This window comes from Bombus pascuorum, chromosome 14 (assembly GCF_905332965.1).
Source record: "Bombus pascuorum chromosome 14, iyBomPasc1.1, whole genome shotgun sequence".
Lineage (NCBI taxonomy): Eukaryota > Metazoa > Arthropoda > Insecta > Hymenoptera > Apidae > Bombus > Bombus pascuorum.
In genome coordinates, this window is record NC_083501.1 from 2,052,002 (window position 1) to 2,069,462 (window position 17,461).

General features: G+C 42.2%; 1 protein-coding gene and 1 long non-coding RNA gene across 2 annotated transcripts in view; one reads left to right on the plus strand and one right to left on the minus strand.

Moving 5' to 3' along the window:
- Positions 1–17,461, minus strand: part of LOC132914287 (uncharacterized) — a 111,044-nt gene that overhangs the window by 89,601 nt on the left and 3,982 nt on the right. The window lies entirely within an intron of this gene.
- Positions 1–17,461, plus strand: part of LOC132914255 (uncharacterized) — a 24,817-nt gene continuing 7,356 nt past the window's right edge. Inside the window, exon 1 of the mRNA XM_060973208.1 lies at positions 1–3,587. Within this exon, the coding sequence (XP_060829191.1) occupies positions 3,275–3,587 (313 nt within the window). The 5' untranslated portion in view covers positions 1–3,274. The remainder of the gene's footprint in view (positions 3,588–17,461) is intronic.

Genomic DNA, 17,461 nt, shown 5'->3' on the forward strand with positions numbered 1-17,461 from the left:
CAAGCAGAGAGAAGCGGTAGTGTAAGCACACGCACGACACCAGCAGGATATCTCGTTGCTCGGTGTAGCAACGATCTCTCGCTGTACTGTACGTCGTCGTTAGTCGTTACACGTCACGGCGCGCGCAATCGGCGAACAAAAGAGTGTGATTCTCCGCGATGGAGGGAAGAAGAAACTGAAAAAGACAGCGATGTAAAGAAAAAGATGGGAAAGAAGAGAAAAGAGGCATCGCGAAACGATCGTGCGAACTCATATCACTAGACGTGATGCAACGTGTACACGCTTGTTATTCTTTCGCGAGGAGATTCGTTCGACAATGAAACTCAAGGTCGTTCCACTTTCCAAGCTTCCCAGGAACCATAGCCGTTCCATCGTGATTTTTATTATCTGTGGCGCGCATCGTTGAGCAACGAACGAGGTGAATAAAATGATATAATTAAATATACATCCACCGAGACCAGGTATGTATCATTTCCCTTTAGTGTCGGAGATAACTGTATAAGGAAAGGTATTACGGGTACGAGTTTACGGGCGAACGTAAAGTTTTACTTTGGACGATCTTTTATAAGGACCGAGCTGCCTCGCGACTCCTCGCCTATATATTTGCTAGTGAGATTGCTTTTTAAGGCGTCACAGTTAGAAACATCACAGTTGCAACGAGCCTGAGATTCCAATTAAAATATATCAAAGTACGAACGTTTCTCGAACGACGAAAAATCATATATGTACGATACAGCTTATTAGAATGTAGCCAGAAAGTTACTCTACTCCAGAACGTTAATTTTTCGTCGCTTGTTCAAATACAATTCCATATCGTTGCTACAATTAGGTATTTAAAACCGATCGTTATCGATCAACGTTAGAAAGATCGGAAGCTACAAATATTTGTAAATAATTAACTTATTATGGATATTATAAATATCGTATAAGTTTTACGTAACCAAACTACATTACCGTTAAAACCTTGTGTAAGAGATATCTGGCGCAAATTTAGCATGGAATCTCTAGATAAGTACTTATGTAACGCGTCTAACGTATCCAGGAAAATATCAATAGAAATCAGAGGAACGCTCTTACGATAACGGTACCAGTCAACCAGTACGTTACGCGCATAGAAACGTGAAAGAACAAAAAACAAATTACGCCTAATCCACTTCTCTACTGGTAGTCGTCTTGACAGACCCCACGCAACGTTAATAAAACCATCGATTTCAACTGGAAATCAAACCGCTTGGCGAAGCACATCGAACCTCGCATCGGCGATCGGTACCAGCACGAAGTAATCCGGATCGATTCCGCTACGATGATTCGCTAGTAACGAATATCATCGTCTTGCTCGTACCCTGTCAAACTATTGATGCTCGTACACGGAGACGCATACACGCAGCAACTCCACTTACTACGGCCGATTACGTTTCTAGAGAAACTATTAAGGGGCGGTTCGCTTCTGTCGGAGCGCAACAGTTCAGCTTCGATACAATAGAGGACCCCTATTGAATAAGCCCAGATCCTTCGTAGGTTGGCCGTGGTATAGCGTTCGTGGTATAGCGTCGGTGAGCCTATGGTATAGCCATGTATTCTGTTAACCTGCACTTCCACCGAGAGGACTTAGAGCGAAGTTCGCAAAGCGCTGCTGGTAGTACGGCCACTGACAGTGCTGCGTGTAGTAGAGGCGGTACGACGAATCGTACGATACAACCAGTTGCGAGCGTGTTAGTGTCAGTGGGCCTCTTACGCTGGGCCTCAGTCACGCCGGGCGTCAGTGACTTCGCGTCCGCCGGTTCGATCGGTTCTTCTTCTTCCGAGGCTTGGGCAACGTCGCCTCGTCCCACCGTGAAAAGCGTCCAACGAATTTCGCGCTCGCGACATCCTCCATGATTCTTCTTTCGTCCTTAGGATGCGAGAAACTTTTTCAAAAAGAAACAAAATTGGAGAGAAACAGCGCGAGTCTTTGCCGATCGTTGTGAATCGAACGGAGAAGGAAAGTTTGCACGTGCTCCTTGAAACGTTCTGCTCCAAGTATTCGATGAAGATTTGAATTTTGAGACTTTATCAAGCTGGTTTCTTGCCATATTCCTTCGACGATAGATTCTCCTAAAGGCTACCAGGATGCGGTAGTTCAGCCTCGGTGATAGAGGAATCCGAGGGTGAGGATCGCGGAGGCTGCGAGGCGATAAAACTAAAATACATGTTTCGAGGCACGTGAGAAGTTCCATTAAATCGTAAACGCGACGGGAATCGAGCCACGGGAGATGCGATTGCTCCGACGCAGCCGGAAAGAGTGGACAGCGGTTGACACGTCGATCGATCGATCGGTTGATACGTATCAACGTTTCGCGATTAGTAAATGGAGCGGAATTTTCGAAGCGAAGGAATGCCAATTCCGCGGAGCGATTGGCGTTCCCTGTGATCAGTGAGCTTTCAAGGAAATCGTGAAACCGATCCACGATCGATCGAACGAATCATCAGCTGTTTGGAAGAATGACGCAACGTTTTTCCCTAGCGATCGTCGTCGTCGTTGAAAAGGAAGGGATCGTCAACCTTGGTGAGCAGTGCGATGTCGAAGATGGGTCATTCGCGAAGGACACGAAGGCATTCGAGAAGAGAATTTGCACGGTGCTGAGTCAAAGGATCGGTAACGCGAAGGATTAAACAAATTATCCCCGGGTTTTGCAACAACGACCATCGAACCGTGATCGTTAATCTCACTGCGTGCTGTTGCTTGCGGTAACAGTTAGTGTCCAGTGAATGAATTCTCGGTCGCGCTCGATGACTGCAACGATCGGCTTTCAGCTTGATCGAGATCGATTCTGAAATCTTGCCCCGCCCGTTCACGATCCGTCTATCGTCGATCGTGGAAATAATTATCCGCTAGCTTCTCCGTAACGTTGAAGTGAAAAGTGACAGTGACGTCCAGATCCAAGTGACATAACCGAAGAAAGTGCCCGCTGAACCTGTTGCCGATTGACAGCCAGTTTCCGTCGACGTTCTGGGACTGACCAGATGACGCGGGGATAAAAATGCTGCCAAAAGTAAACGCGGCATTCGTTCTTTCACGACTACGATTCGATGACGTGCCGCTCTGGAAAGTTCTAAAGAAACGTCTCAAAGGCTTTCTTCGTTACCGATACGCGAATCTCTCGTGAAATTCCTAACTCTGTCCATGTTGTAACGATGCAGAATCGTGTCACCGATTGGCGAAGAACGAACGGAACGTAGTGTCTGCGATCGAGTTAAACGAGATCAGTGAAAAAATAATATATAGTGCGGAACAATGTCGTCGAACGGTGAGTTTTCGACGATGTCCAGCGAGGAGGTACCTTCGCTGCCAAAGTCCCTGCCTAGTTCGAGGGAAGCGACGGCCGAGGGTAGTTCCGGTTCGAGCGGCGGCTACATGCCCCTTCGAGAGTTCCTTGATCGATTCTCGTTACCGAGAGTGGTCAGGCTCGAAGGTACCGGCGGTAGGCCAGTGTTGCTGTACAAACAGCAACAGAGATCGCTTCGGGTTAGTGCAACCCTATTGATTCATCGTTATCGGCACGACGTTAAAGTAGGGCCGGAAATAGTCATTCCAGAGGGATACCCGGGTAAGTTTCACGTTCCTATTTCATAATAATACGGATTATGTATATACGTATGAATTAGATCCAAGCAGAGCACGTAGCTTCTTCGTGATATCACACGAATATCGTTGATTTCGTAGAAGAGATACCTATACGCGTTAATGCAATTGCGATTTCATCACGTGTCGTTTTTAATTTAATCGATTCCATAGACAAAGTCGATCGTCTTTGACCTCCTTTACCTGTTTAGGATACCTAACGAGCATATTGCACACTCCCTCGTAATTAGACTCGAGGAGATTCGTTTGAACGTTGCGTCGGTTTCTTTCGCAAGAGGTTTGATTGCTCTCAGTTTTTTTTTTTTTTTTTTTATTGAACGCAATTATTGTCATTTATGTTTGCATAATATATAATCAACATCTTCCATACCCTAAATTCGAAATGAAACTAATAAAGTATACAAGCTCGGGATATTACATCTATGCCCTTTTATTTCCCCTATCGTACGTCAGGTATTTTTCACGAATCTCTATTTCGTTCGCAAGATTCGACGCGATATCAGTTTCACTAACTTTCTATTCATCGTTTAACAATGTAAAATCAACGCCACTCTCCTTTCGGATTTTTCACCCGACCAATGAGTCAGATCTCATGAAACCTGTTCAATGGTAAACGATCGAAAAAAAAGAACAAACTATTAGAGAAAAGGAAAGAAAGGAAGGATGGAAAAATAAAAATGAAAGAAGACATCAGGGTTGGTTATAATTGATAGTGAACCATAATCGTCGGCAGCCAGCGGTTAGCTCTTAATGGGCCCGGTATCCGGTAGACATTTTCAGGAAAACGTAAATTATGCCCGGTAAAGCAAACGGGAACGGTTGTGATAACCAGCTTAGATCACTGAAACAGGTTATACTGTATGCTCCGCGAATGCGTCGACAACGTTTGAAAGAGGTCGCTAATGCTTCGCGGCGAGAACCCGGTTGCTCGCTATCAGAAGTACCAGAACTTGTCCTCTCCTCCTTTTCAATCGTAAACCACTTTGTAGCAATAAGTTTGCAAAACGGGCACAGAGACCACGACCACGATCACGACCATGGTCTCGACCTCTACAAGGTAGATTTCTTCCCCCGAGCCTTCTCCATATTGGTTTTCTGACATTTGCAACGGAAATTACGAGGTAATAAACCGGAGTAACGCGAACCTATTAGTTTCAACCGATAAGAATAAAGCAAGCAAAGTTTAAGATCAGGGTGGTTGCTTCTTCCAACCACTGTCCCCGTAACGACGTCGGGTTTCTCAAAAAAATGATCGTGAAATAAATCGATTCTTTACCCTGCTGCTTCTTTTTCCTTGTTGCTTTAATCGCGCGTAGAGTTGCAAGTATATTTATCGGGTCGTACCATAAATAATATATCTCTCTATATTTTCTACATTTACCTGTAAATAAAAACATTTTTACAAAAATGTCGAGATAACGCGTTTATTAGAATAATCATGTACGCGTACGTCCAAACGATTTCAAGCCTATTTTAACCCCAGTCGAAAGCGATTATCCGTCCTCGACCTCTTCGGACGATCTAATGAAAACGTCACGAGTGGGCAGTGGGCATGGTGGTTAGCATACCTGCCTTGTTACTCGATAGTTGCAACACGACAGAGTTATTGAAGCGACGCCTAACGGATTAACCTGTCGATTGCTGGCCGCGACGAAAGGAGGTTGCAACGACGGTGACGTCAAGCGTCGAAGAAACCAGCTACGAATTTCGTTTTTATGTATGTGCGTCGCGTGCGCAGATCGTTGATTCATCGGGGAAAATTGCTACGCCGATTGCCACACTTTTACTATTGACGCCGATCGTGTTCGGCCCACGTTTCCAACGATCCGTCAATGAATCACTCTTTCCAGTTCTTTAAAACATAATCGAGAAATTACGCTTCGCTCTACACTGACCTTTCCATCTGGAGTAAACGTTGATGCGTATGTATAATCAGAAACATAAAGTGTCGTTCGCTAACGAAACGATAGAAGAGCACAATTTGAAGCATTTATCTTATATTATGAACGCTGAAGTCTAAAATCTAGTTCGATCCGACGGATTGGAATTTGTATATTATACTTGATAATATATCGCATTTCGTATAAAGTCATTGCGATTTATTATACGACATAATTATTACGTGATATTATCGAGCTTAATCGTTGATTAGAATAGATAGACGTTTACAGAATTTTAATACAGAACCGAATCACGTTGCCTAACCGTCTAACGACTATGAAAATTTCAACGTACACGTACGAGATACGCTGCGAAAGGCGTAAGACATTTTCTCAAAAACAATAAATTATCGCTCTAGACGCGTGCCACGAGAGGAAAAACGCTCTTGCATATTATCTCGGGACTTCCATACCGATACGGTAAATTATTTCAACGAAGGATCGTTATCGTCGACAATAAGGATGATGATTCCGTGGAACCGAGAGTTCGAGACAAATTGGTCTGCTCCAATTTATCGTAACAAATAGCGCAACGCACACGCCTAAGCGAGCTTTACAGTCCGATCGTAAATATGCGGTTCGCGCTGGCCAGCGCAGGTTATATCGAACAGGCACTAACAATAAATTGACTAAGGAAACATTATTTAACGCCTACGAATTCGCTATAAGTGCGGCACAATTCACGATGAGCCCCGTGAACATGATAAAAACTCGACCTATGCCCACGTGACAACCATGCTTCCATTCGTCCTTCTCCGATCGTTTAACACGATACTGTACACGATGCAGTTCATAGTATTGCGATGTCGTGACATTATGTAACTGAATGGTTTATCAAATGGAAAGTACGAACTATTTATTTAAAAAAAAGAAACAAATATTTCTTTATCGATATTCTATAAAAAGAAAATCCGGATAATTCCTGTGGTTAGCATTAGCTAAGTATTTTTATCGAATTTAATCGAAGAGAACGTTTATATCAATTTACGATATATTGAAATTCCTCGACGAAATTGATTTCTCTCCATAGAGAACTGAAGAAGACGGATCTCTTTAAACGGGAGAATCGGAATCGCGTTTCGTTCTAACCAGGTGGCTTCATTAGGCGAATCGATCTCGCGTCAGGTCAATCAGCCAGCAAAGACTCTTTGTGATTCGCGTGCAGCAAGAAATTCTCAGGTGCCATGGCAAACAGAGCTGTGCTCGCGGACCCGGCTAACTGTTCCACCGGCCACCACTTTTCCTTCTGCGTCATCGTGGAATTTCAAGCGGCACGATCGGTTCCGTTCCGAGCGGACACTTTCGTCACCCGACTAATCCCATTTGTCCAACGCACGTGCATGAAATGCACGATCGGTGCACGCTGCTACGGCAATCGAATCGAATTACAGTATTTACAGTCAGTTATGCGTTACTCGCTCGGACGATCCTTCGAAACCTTGTTACTGAAACGGTACGAATCGATTTTTCCACGTCAAGGTTGCTCGATAACGATCCTTACCGAACAGGATAGTTTGATTATTACAGTCGAGTACTCCGCGATGACCGCGGAGAAATTTTCTCATTCTGTCTCAACTAGTTTAAAGCGAAAAGTAAACCCTAACGAATCTATTGATCTTATTTTAAGAGAATTCCATTGCCGATGAAAAAGTGGCGAAATGACGCTAGAAAATGATGAAATATAGAAGGTCGAATGCCACAACCGTAGAAAGTACGAATGAAACTCCAGGGAAAACTGACTCACTGGGCGACTCGACTGACAGCCCACGCGCTTTGCAATTTATGTTGAATTTTTTTCCATTATTAGCTAGGTAGCTATCAAATTATAAATTATTATAGTATATAGTTAGGTTAAACGTTATAAAAATACCATTATGTAAATACTATTCACGTGCTATTTAACGATGCGTTTGAAGGTAGTAATTCCTCACGCTTAATGATACACTAGGGTGTCGTTATATTAGAACGTGTATTTCAGTTAGTCTCATTGCTGCTGCGGGATCTTTTTGAACAAGTTTTTCGTCTTGTTTACGATATTAGTTAAATAAACCAGTTGTACGAGTTGTTTTATACAGCTAAATATTTAACGTACATCAAGAAGAGATCCATCTAAACGATGTCAAATATTTAATAAGTTCCTAGTCGAAGAATTCGGACTACGTTCGATCCAAAATCTTAATCGAAAGTTAAAATATCGATAAAATAATGTACGCTGATGTATCGCTCGATCTTAAAATCGCTTTCTTATCAAAAACAAAAAAAAAAAAAAAAAAAAAATGTTATATCTATACCGTGTCTTTTACGATATATATCGTACGTCGCTTTACGCGTTTACCGTAAAAATGCAAATTGAATGAAATTTGATTTACCCGTTAAAGATAGATTATAGGAGAAGAAAATTGAATAATGCAAAAACGCGTAAAAAGAGGATTCGCGTTAGCATTCATTGGCCAATTATTAAAATTAGCTTCGTCCTATTCCCTATTTTATACTTTCTTTATAGGATCTATTTTACTTTCATTCGCGAGCAAGTTGGAAAAAACGAGCGTAAGCTGAATCTTAAATGCGTTACAACTTTTATCTAACGATGCTAGTAAAATAACAGAGGCCGTTCATAAGAAACGAATGGCTGCTAATTAGGAATATGGTTGTGAAGAAAGTTTATTATTTTGCGCGTTGTGTCATAAAACGACGGAGAATGTAGCCAAGATAAAACCTGAAAAGTAGTTTATGGCAGTAGAATGAGATGACTCGTAAAATAATTAGAAGTCAATATACAAGCTTTTTGCATACTACCATTTGTAAAACGCGTATAAACACCAATCACGTCCAATTAAAGGAAGTGAAAATAATTGAGTCTTCAAATTTTACTGCAAGTTTATAAAGCTCCTATCATTAATACGATTTTATTTGCCGCTCTAATTCATTTTATAGAACATTTATAAATTATCATTAGCCTTGCCGATAATTTCTAAAAGAAACGCAACTTTGTCTTTATGTCTATTGTCTTCGATGACATCGATTTCTTTCTAATCGTAATTATGATCACGATCGTCTCGATATTTTAGTCGATGTCGTAGAAAACATTTCAGAAGGATATTCGTTATAAAAAAATGTCCTTTCTACGCTTTTTATCGATATACGTTTGTCATCGATAAAATATGTCAGAATACGATGAAAGCTGTCCAAATTTTCCTGCAAAAATAAACGAATTACGAAACGTCCAGCTGGCCGTCCAATATAGACCGCAAAGTGCTGACGAGAAAGCAACAGGGAGGGAAAAAGTTGGGGATTGGATGCAAGAAATAATCCACTACGAAGCCTGCACCGAAAGCATGCTTCGCGTTCACCATAAATCATCGTAATCAGCTTACGACAGCGTGCAAAAAGCGGCGAGGATTTTTTCTAGGTTTTTCCTATGGACACGCGGCGTAACCAGGGGAACGAAATGAAGACATTTGAGACGGACAAAAAGGGGCGTCGCGGTCTCCGGAACGTATCTCAAGTCCGGGAGGGTGCATCAAACTCCGATGAGAGTAGGAATATCCTGGTACACCGGTGCTGCCTCTCTACCCGTGGAAGCTGCTTATGAAATTGTAATGGCGCGCGCGGTCTCGAAGCTCCACGCCGATCAACAAGGACGAACGGTGTATCGATTTTAATTTCAGCAGATGAGAAAAACGACAATGCATCGATGCACCGAGGCAATTCCAACCCTACCCCTCCCCTCTCCTGGACCATCGAACGAAGCCTCCGTCCCATAGATTCCATAGACTATAGACGACCGTTGCCTCGATCCTCGCTTCGGAATCGGTAGTAAGGGGGAAATGGAATCTACGTCGAGGGAACTTGAACCTTCAACCGGGATAAAATTACTAGGGAAGATTCAACCGTGCATCCGATTCCAGGGGCTGATAGCGACGATGGACGATATCGCACAAATCACCGGCTCACTTAACTACTATTCGTGCAAACCCTCGGCTACGACTCCAGGCTCCAGTTTACAGTAATTTATTAGGCGTGTAAACCTCCAGCTCTGCACCGGGGTCGACGGCCTCGTCCCTCTCATCAGAAGACCTTCGGCTCCTTCCATTTTTTCCCCCCTTGTGCTCGCGACGCTGCTCAAATGCTTCTCCACCAAGAATGCTTTAACTCCCCTTCGTGCTCCACGCTTTTTGCAACATCGAAAATCATCGGCCGCGCTCCTGTCATGAAATTTACATTCCACGGATATGGGGAAACCATGTGGATGGTAAGAATAACGATCCGTTGGACAACCTGTTCCTATACGGATCTTTCAACAGATTCCATGTACAAGCGGAAAGCAAAATTGAAATCCAACGGAAAAAGTTGCATCGGTATTTTTAGTTAAAGAAGAATAACATGTGCCTTAAATTCCTGATACCGTCGCTTAATACACGCCGTCTCTAAGAATTCTTCAGCCTCCAGTCACGATGATTTAACGTTTTGATTAATAAACCGCCAAGCAAATGTGCTCCATTTGCGAACATTATAAATGATACAGGAACAGGTTCAACAAACTACAACAATGAGACTTTCGAATGACCCCTGGCCTGGAAATTTCTGGCGAATTAAATATGATTACGGAAGGTCGTTGCGAGTCTCCTCCATTCTCGTTTGTTCCTACGCTAACATTTTCTCAAACGTCTTATGATCGTTTCGCCTGAACAATACACGTTTTCCCACGTGGTTAATCCACGAATCTAGGATTATATAAGGAATTAAAAATCCACCGAATCGTACATTCCCATCGCATAAGATACTCGATATTATTTGAGATTTAATGGAAAAGTGGCACGAGTCTACTCTTTCTCGGCGATATCTTACTTAGTTTGATACGTCCGCTTAAATTCATGCGCGAAGAACGTGCATAAGAAGTGGACTGTAAGCATTTTGAAAACAGGCACGAGAAGGGGTACGGTAATCATAAGCCATTATCGCATTTAACCGCTATCCTTAATTACAAGTTAATTCTAACCAGAGTAACTCGAAAAAAATGAAACGCCTAAAGGATATATCTCGTTACGGCTATCTGTTCTACCTTCGTTAATCGAGAAGTGTAGATAAAATGCATAAAAAGTTCAGGAGAAGCTTTTTACATAAATCGATACTCGTTTTTCGGAACATGTTCGGTCAAAGGATGAATTGGAGAGGCGTATAAAATTTGATATTCTTTTGATTGAAAGTAATCAAGTTTAGTAATCCAACAGTTGCGGAAATTACGTTGATTTTAAGTAGGAAAAAAGCGAAACTAAAATCGTCCAGCGATAATTTGTTGTTATAATCCTTCTCTTTTATCATTAACATAGCAGATACTTATCGAGACTCGAATACTCGCTTGATCAAGATATTAAAGGAAGTAATCTAAGTTTTTGTCGTATAAAGCAGCGGTACAAAATAATATTTATACGTTAAAATATGGAAAGGGGAAAACTTTAAATTGATAAGCCATTGATCGACGTTCGGTTTTAACGATACACGTTATTTACACATTTATTATATGTATTTACATATTTATTGGTAAATGATACTAGTAACACACAGGTTAACGAACCGAGATTGCATGCTCTCAGCTTGATCTTTCCTCGTTGTGGGAATTCTAGCCTCGTGCGTATATTTAAAAAAGAAAAACTACCTTATTTCCGAATAAACATCACAATTGACATTAGGTTCGTTGAATAGTCTAGAGAAAGGTAACTCAACGTGATACAAATGGAACTGTAAGCCGAAGATAAGGATCAAGTTACTTCGTTGTACCGTTTCGCGGGCGTAAAACGCGTGTCTTTCTAATTCTGGCCTTTTGCGAAAGTGGCAGATCTTCCAGAAACGTGCGGTCAGACGTGGAAAAATTTGTATTTGAACCTTTGTCGAAAGGCAGACCTTCGAAACAGGCTAAAGCGCGAAGGGAAGAGTTCTGCGACCACAAGTCACGCCAATTTAACCTGTCCACTGCAAGGTCTACGCTCTACGGCTTTGTTCGCTTGACTGCAAATCAAGCTAGTTTTCTCTACTACAATGGGCTTAGCCATTCAACACAATCGAGAATCGAAAAGCGAGCACAAGTTAGCTGATTAGAAATGAATTCTCCGTTACTTATCTTGGAATAGAAAACCGGATAGGAACAACACGAGAAAATAGTTTACAAACTGCTTGTAGAACTCACCGGATACGTGCTAATTCTAAACGAAATATTCATTAAGACAGTATTCTACTAATATTTTAAAACTTTTTGCAAAAAAATTGTAATTATAGGAATTATATGAATTATTGATTCCTTCCCATAGCATAATCGTGAGTTGATGGGTCAATGACCATTATATTTATCAAAAAGTTTGCTTCGATAAAAGAATTTACTGCGCTAATCAAAACGTAAATTTATTCGTTATTTGGCAGTTTATCGTAGATGCTTCTATAACGCAAAACGATCTTGGAAAAACATGTTTCATATTTCTGAATATCAAAGCTCGAATATCTTGTCGGCTACGTGCATTTATCGAAGCCGTTGCACAGGTTAGAACAAAGCCTTGGCCAGAAAAATATCCAATACGTTATTACAGTCTCTCGTAGGTTTTCTAAACATCGTTCTATACGAGCAAAGTTATTTTACCGATCGTGGCTTCGACGATAGCTATTCCCTCGATTTTTAAATAACAGTCATTATATCCTAGACATAGCCGTATATGGATTTCGTGAACCCACAGAAATGGACGACGATGAAGGAGCAAGGAACCATTCTCCTTCGATTCGTCCGTCTACGGTGAACCGTCCAATTTCTTTGAAAGGGTAGAATCTAGAAAATGTAAGCTTCGAACGAATAAAGGTTGCTAGAATCGAATCATTGTTCTCTAATCATTGGAACGATCACAATGTTACTGTCATTGCAATTGCATATTTCCTGCTGAAATTATCGACTTATTTCTTATTCGTGGAAAAATACCTTTTATTTTGAAAGGCTCGTAATGCCCTGTTCACGCCGACAAGAGATCGTTGCTCACTGACCATAACATTGCGAAATATAAAGTGTTCCGTACCTTGAAATAACGAGTAACATTATCGGTCGATCGAAATAATTATCATCGTCGATGTTTTACAATCGTTTCACGAAATTGCGTGTGAAAGAGTAATCGAGATCCCACATAATTAAAAAGTTATTCGATGAGGAAGTACTAACTCGTTTGCCCCATGTAAAAGACGTTTAGTCGCGCCACCTTCCCATATGTGTGTAATTATCATCTCGGGCTTATTCACAGGTTTAAGCACTTTCTGCCGTGATTAATGCGTAAACTACGTGTAGTATATAAACCAGTATGTTGTTGCATCGCCGATCGATTTTTTTCCTACCGTCGAAGAAAATATTCGACCATGATGAGCCAAGTTATTTACAATAACGATACTAAAATTTACATATCTGGGATCGATTTCTTCCGACCTATATCGTTATTTGTTTTAAGATACTACTAGGAAATGCTTAAGGATAAAAAAAACTGCGATAATATTGTTGTGCAAAGTTATTCCCTAACGGTAAGAGCGCGCAACGATCACCGTCGCTGGCGTAAAAGAGGCCTAACGTTCTCTGGAAATCTATCAGCGACGGAGATGTAGAAATGGTTTCGAAGAAACTATTTCGAATTACAACCGGCATTCTGGTGAAACACAATGGTCCTTTGACAAGAAGTAAATGACAGGCGTTGAAAGGTAAGCACGGCAAATATGAAATATCACGAGGATCCGGTTGAATATCGTGAAATTACGAAAAATCGGTAACATTATGAAATCAGGAAGACACGTATCAAGTTGTATCGATTTTACGGCGCATCTTACGTATCATGAAGTACGAATCTTACGGTACTGTGCACCAAGAAATATAGATCTTACGGTGCATTGATGATTAACGACGATGATATGGGTTTTAATTGCAGGATGTTTCGATTCCAGCGCATTGGTATCGAGTTGCTCGTAAATAAATGTTTATTTTCTTCCTATTTAAGTTTGAAAACGTTTTTGAAATTTCAAATGGACAATTTTCTTAAACGCGACAATACGTACGTATTAATTTCAGTCTTTGTAAAACTAACGTAACTTGTACGGTAATTTATTTTCTCTGAGGTAAAATTGAATTTAGAGATATAAAACTTTGGGCCAAACATTTACAGGGCGAACAGTTGCAAATACAATCAACGTGTTTGAACAACGTTGCCTCGACAATTTCTACCAGCTTCTCCCGATAAACGGATATCTCGAGGCCGAATATCGCAAAAAGAGAGCGACGCTAATCGTTAGAACCAAAGGCAAACTCAGCGTGAAAGCATTCCAGTGCATGGGCATGCCGAGACGTTTAAAAGTATCCGATCCCAAAGAGAAGATAGCATCTGGAATCGCGTGGACCATTGTCGATTTCATTGAAAAGGGAGGGCTCCTTTCACGAGCCGAGGAAAAATCCCAGTCAGAATTAATTCCTGAAGAGCGTTACAATGTGACGTGGACCTTGTAGGCGCACCTGGATCACGCGAACATCTGGTTCCTCAAGGGGTAACAACCTTAAGCATGGTTCCTTCGCTATTCTCCAGTCCATTCGCTACTTCAGTCCAGTTCCTAGAAAAGGGGAGGTTGCACGACACATAGCTTTATTCAACACCCGCGTTTTGAAAGTTGAACCTCGACACGTGCTGTAAATGGTTCTGCAATGCGCACTGTTTTGCAATGCATCGCCTCGTACCACGCGTGGACCGTTAATGTGTCACTTCTGATTACTCGAGCGAACGTGCAATAAAAATGTGGACAAAGTGAGTCAGTTAGACTTATGATCTTTCGTGCAATGTTTTTAATTTATTACAGAAACGAGAGTGAATCGTGTTACGCGTTATAAAATTGTTCGTTTATCCTTAAAAATCATACTTAAGTTACTTTATCACCAACCGTCCAATTATTCAGCAATTAAAACATACATACGTATGTATTCGCGTCACTTATTATTACTGGCCATTAAAAATTTCCTTTCGTACTAACTTTTACTTTGACCGACGCTAACGATCTTCGTAGACGTCAAATCATCGGCAACTTATCCACGCGATCTTTCAGACATTCGAAACAGTTTAATAGCCGTATAAACAGCTTTGTATATAAATGTAAAAGTTCCGGAAACGATCTGCCCGATTAATGAATGCGGAATCGCCGAACAAAAAGCGAAGCATTATCGTAGTCTAGGCTGACAATGACTTTGACACGGCCGTTCCGAGTGCTTTCTCAGAGGGAACATTATTCTCCTTGAATAATTAATCGAAAAGCTATGTAATTACATCATTAATTGCGTAACCGCGTGATAGCGTAGCATAATTAAGAAGTCAAGGAAGTCGATGCGAACGAAAGGAACTGCTACCGGGTTCGTGCGACTCCTCTTTTCCCTCGTTCGAGTTGGCTTTCCATTGGATTTTTCCAACGGATACGACGATCTCTTCGATTGTAATCTGAATGCAACACAAACGGCCGAGTCGCGTTAACTATGTCGGATGCGGGCGTGGAAATGGAAAGTGGAGGAAGCTCGCTTGTGCAACTCTCCGTTGATTACGAGAAGTACGCGTTTGCAATGTTTCTTTTCCGGAGTGAACACTCCCGAGTTTAGTATTATTCCGTGCTGATTGTGCACACTCGAGAACGATCACGCTCGATTTCTATCCGTTGAAATTTCCTTCGACCTATTTTACCTACAGAATATTTTCTCTACAGAAGAAATTAATCAGTCAACAGGACGAGTAGTCGCGCTTCCACCCGAACTATCGCCAATATCGTAGGAAACCTTTATCCTTGAATTCGTTTACCTCGATAAATAATCTCGACTCGCAGCGCGTGTCTCCGATTCCGAAAAGGACCCCATTGTCCAAATGCGCCCTTTGTGTTCGCGTAGCCGTATCAAAAACAAACTCCACAGCAATTACAAGGGAAGAAGAAGATGGGCCAAAGATTCAGATCTCCCTGTGGCTAGGGTCGTCTGGGATAGCCGTGGTGGCATTCCAGGACGAACGATCAGCGGACGAAGGTAGCGCAGTGGCGCGCTACGCTGCGCTGCTGCGCTCACTCGCGAGCACACGGTCCTTAAAGGCCGGATTCGACGCGCAGCATGCGTGCATTCGCATCGTAGCGGCATTCTTAAATCAATTAGCGACGACCAAAAGAACCAGCCGACCTTCGATCAGCCGACCACTCGGCTACCGTGTCCCCGTTGCTGCGGATCGCTGCTATTACCGCCGCGGGGCGCGCGTCTATTCTATCGTCGTCCAACTTTCGAACGCTTTTTGCCGCCAAACCGAAACACGCCGCCGTGTATTTCCTTCCTACTAAATGGCTACATCCTTTCGTCCTTCTTCGGAAGACCACCGACCGCGAACACGACGGAACGCGAATCCCCGATTTATTTCAAGTCTCTAGGCCAGCTTTTTCCCCGCCTCCACCGGGGACTCCAACAGGTAACCTACGTTTCTAAGTAGGCTTGGATAAGGGGATGCTGGGATACCTTCTACTCGATGATATTATTACGATCCGAATCAAAGGAAGATATCTCCGCTGTCTGGTGTTGATATCGAACGATACCTCGACGATTGGAAATGTTTCAATTTTGGTAAAAATTGACAGAGAATTTTTGGTTCCGTGGCCGATATAACGTACGTAAGACGGAGTAAACGGAGTAAAACGATTTAATTTACAACGTAACCCCACAATGAGTCAAAGGTTTGTGTCAACGTGATTCCGAACGAACGACGACACGGAACTCTCGTTAGAATTTAGAGGGTCGTAATTTTATTTTACAGGCCGAATGGCGCACAGTTCCACGTAATTCCTCCATCGAAGCGGAGTACGTTACTCCCCGTGGAAGTTCGTAAATTAACAACGATACTAGAACGGTGTATTACACGTGTTACTTACGATCCACAAAACGAAATGGAAAATACGAAACGCGGAAAGCGTAAAATTGCCGTTTGCCTGTAAATCGTACGTAAGTTACGCACGCCCACCGATTCGAACGTTGCTAACGTCGCGCGAGCACCAGTTCCCGAAGACGTAGCATGGAAGCCCGTTACGAATGACATAACGGCAACTTCGATCTTGCGCCAAGACGGAGAAAACGAGGCAAAACACGGATAATGCCGTGGACCGCGGCAATACCAGGAAGGGCAGTCGATATTTCGTTTCTTTGTCGGATCGTTGCGGTCGATTCCTAGATCAGCCAAGGGGACAAATCGAAACGAGAAACAAAACGAACGGTGCTCAGCATCAGGTAAAAGGCCTGAAGAGAAGGAACGGTCGCAATCGAGTCACAGTCACGGGAAAACAATCCTGCCCAACAAGGAAGAAACGCGGTGAAGAAACACGCAAACCCAAGTTACTTCGACGATGCATCGAGTAAACGGGGAAAAATGTTTATTACTTTAGGAATAAAATTGTTTTGCGTTCCGTTACTGCTCCCCCCTGTCCAAACGATCGTTGCATATATGTGTGGGTATCTACTTTTATAGATACTATAAAATATTATGTATTTCCACAAAGATAATTAACACTATGTATAAATATGTACATCCATAAGTCTGATTGTATGCCATATTCTTGCTAATTATTGGTTTCCGCGGCCTTACTTTACAAGCTATAAACATCAATTGCGAGCGCATTACGAAAGCCAATATTATACGCGATATTAAATACCTCTTTCACGATTCAAATCACTTAAATAGAACGTATACCCATCGGTCTGGCTAACCGTTTGTTAAATATGTATCTCTACGCCTGTTTTAAGAACGAAGGATTCTATTACGTCGATCACACGAACGATTCACGAACTTCGCAGGATGTCTTCTCTCTATTCAAAATACCTTTCTATGCAAATGCGACG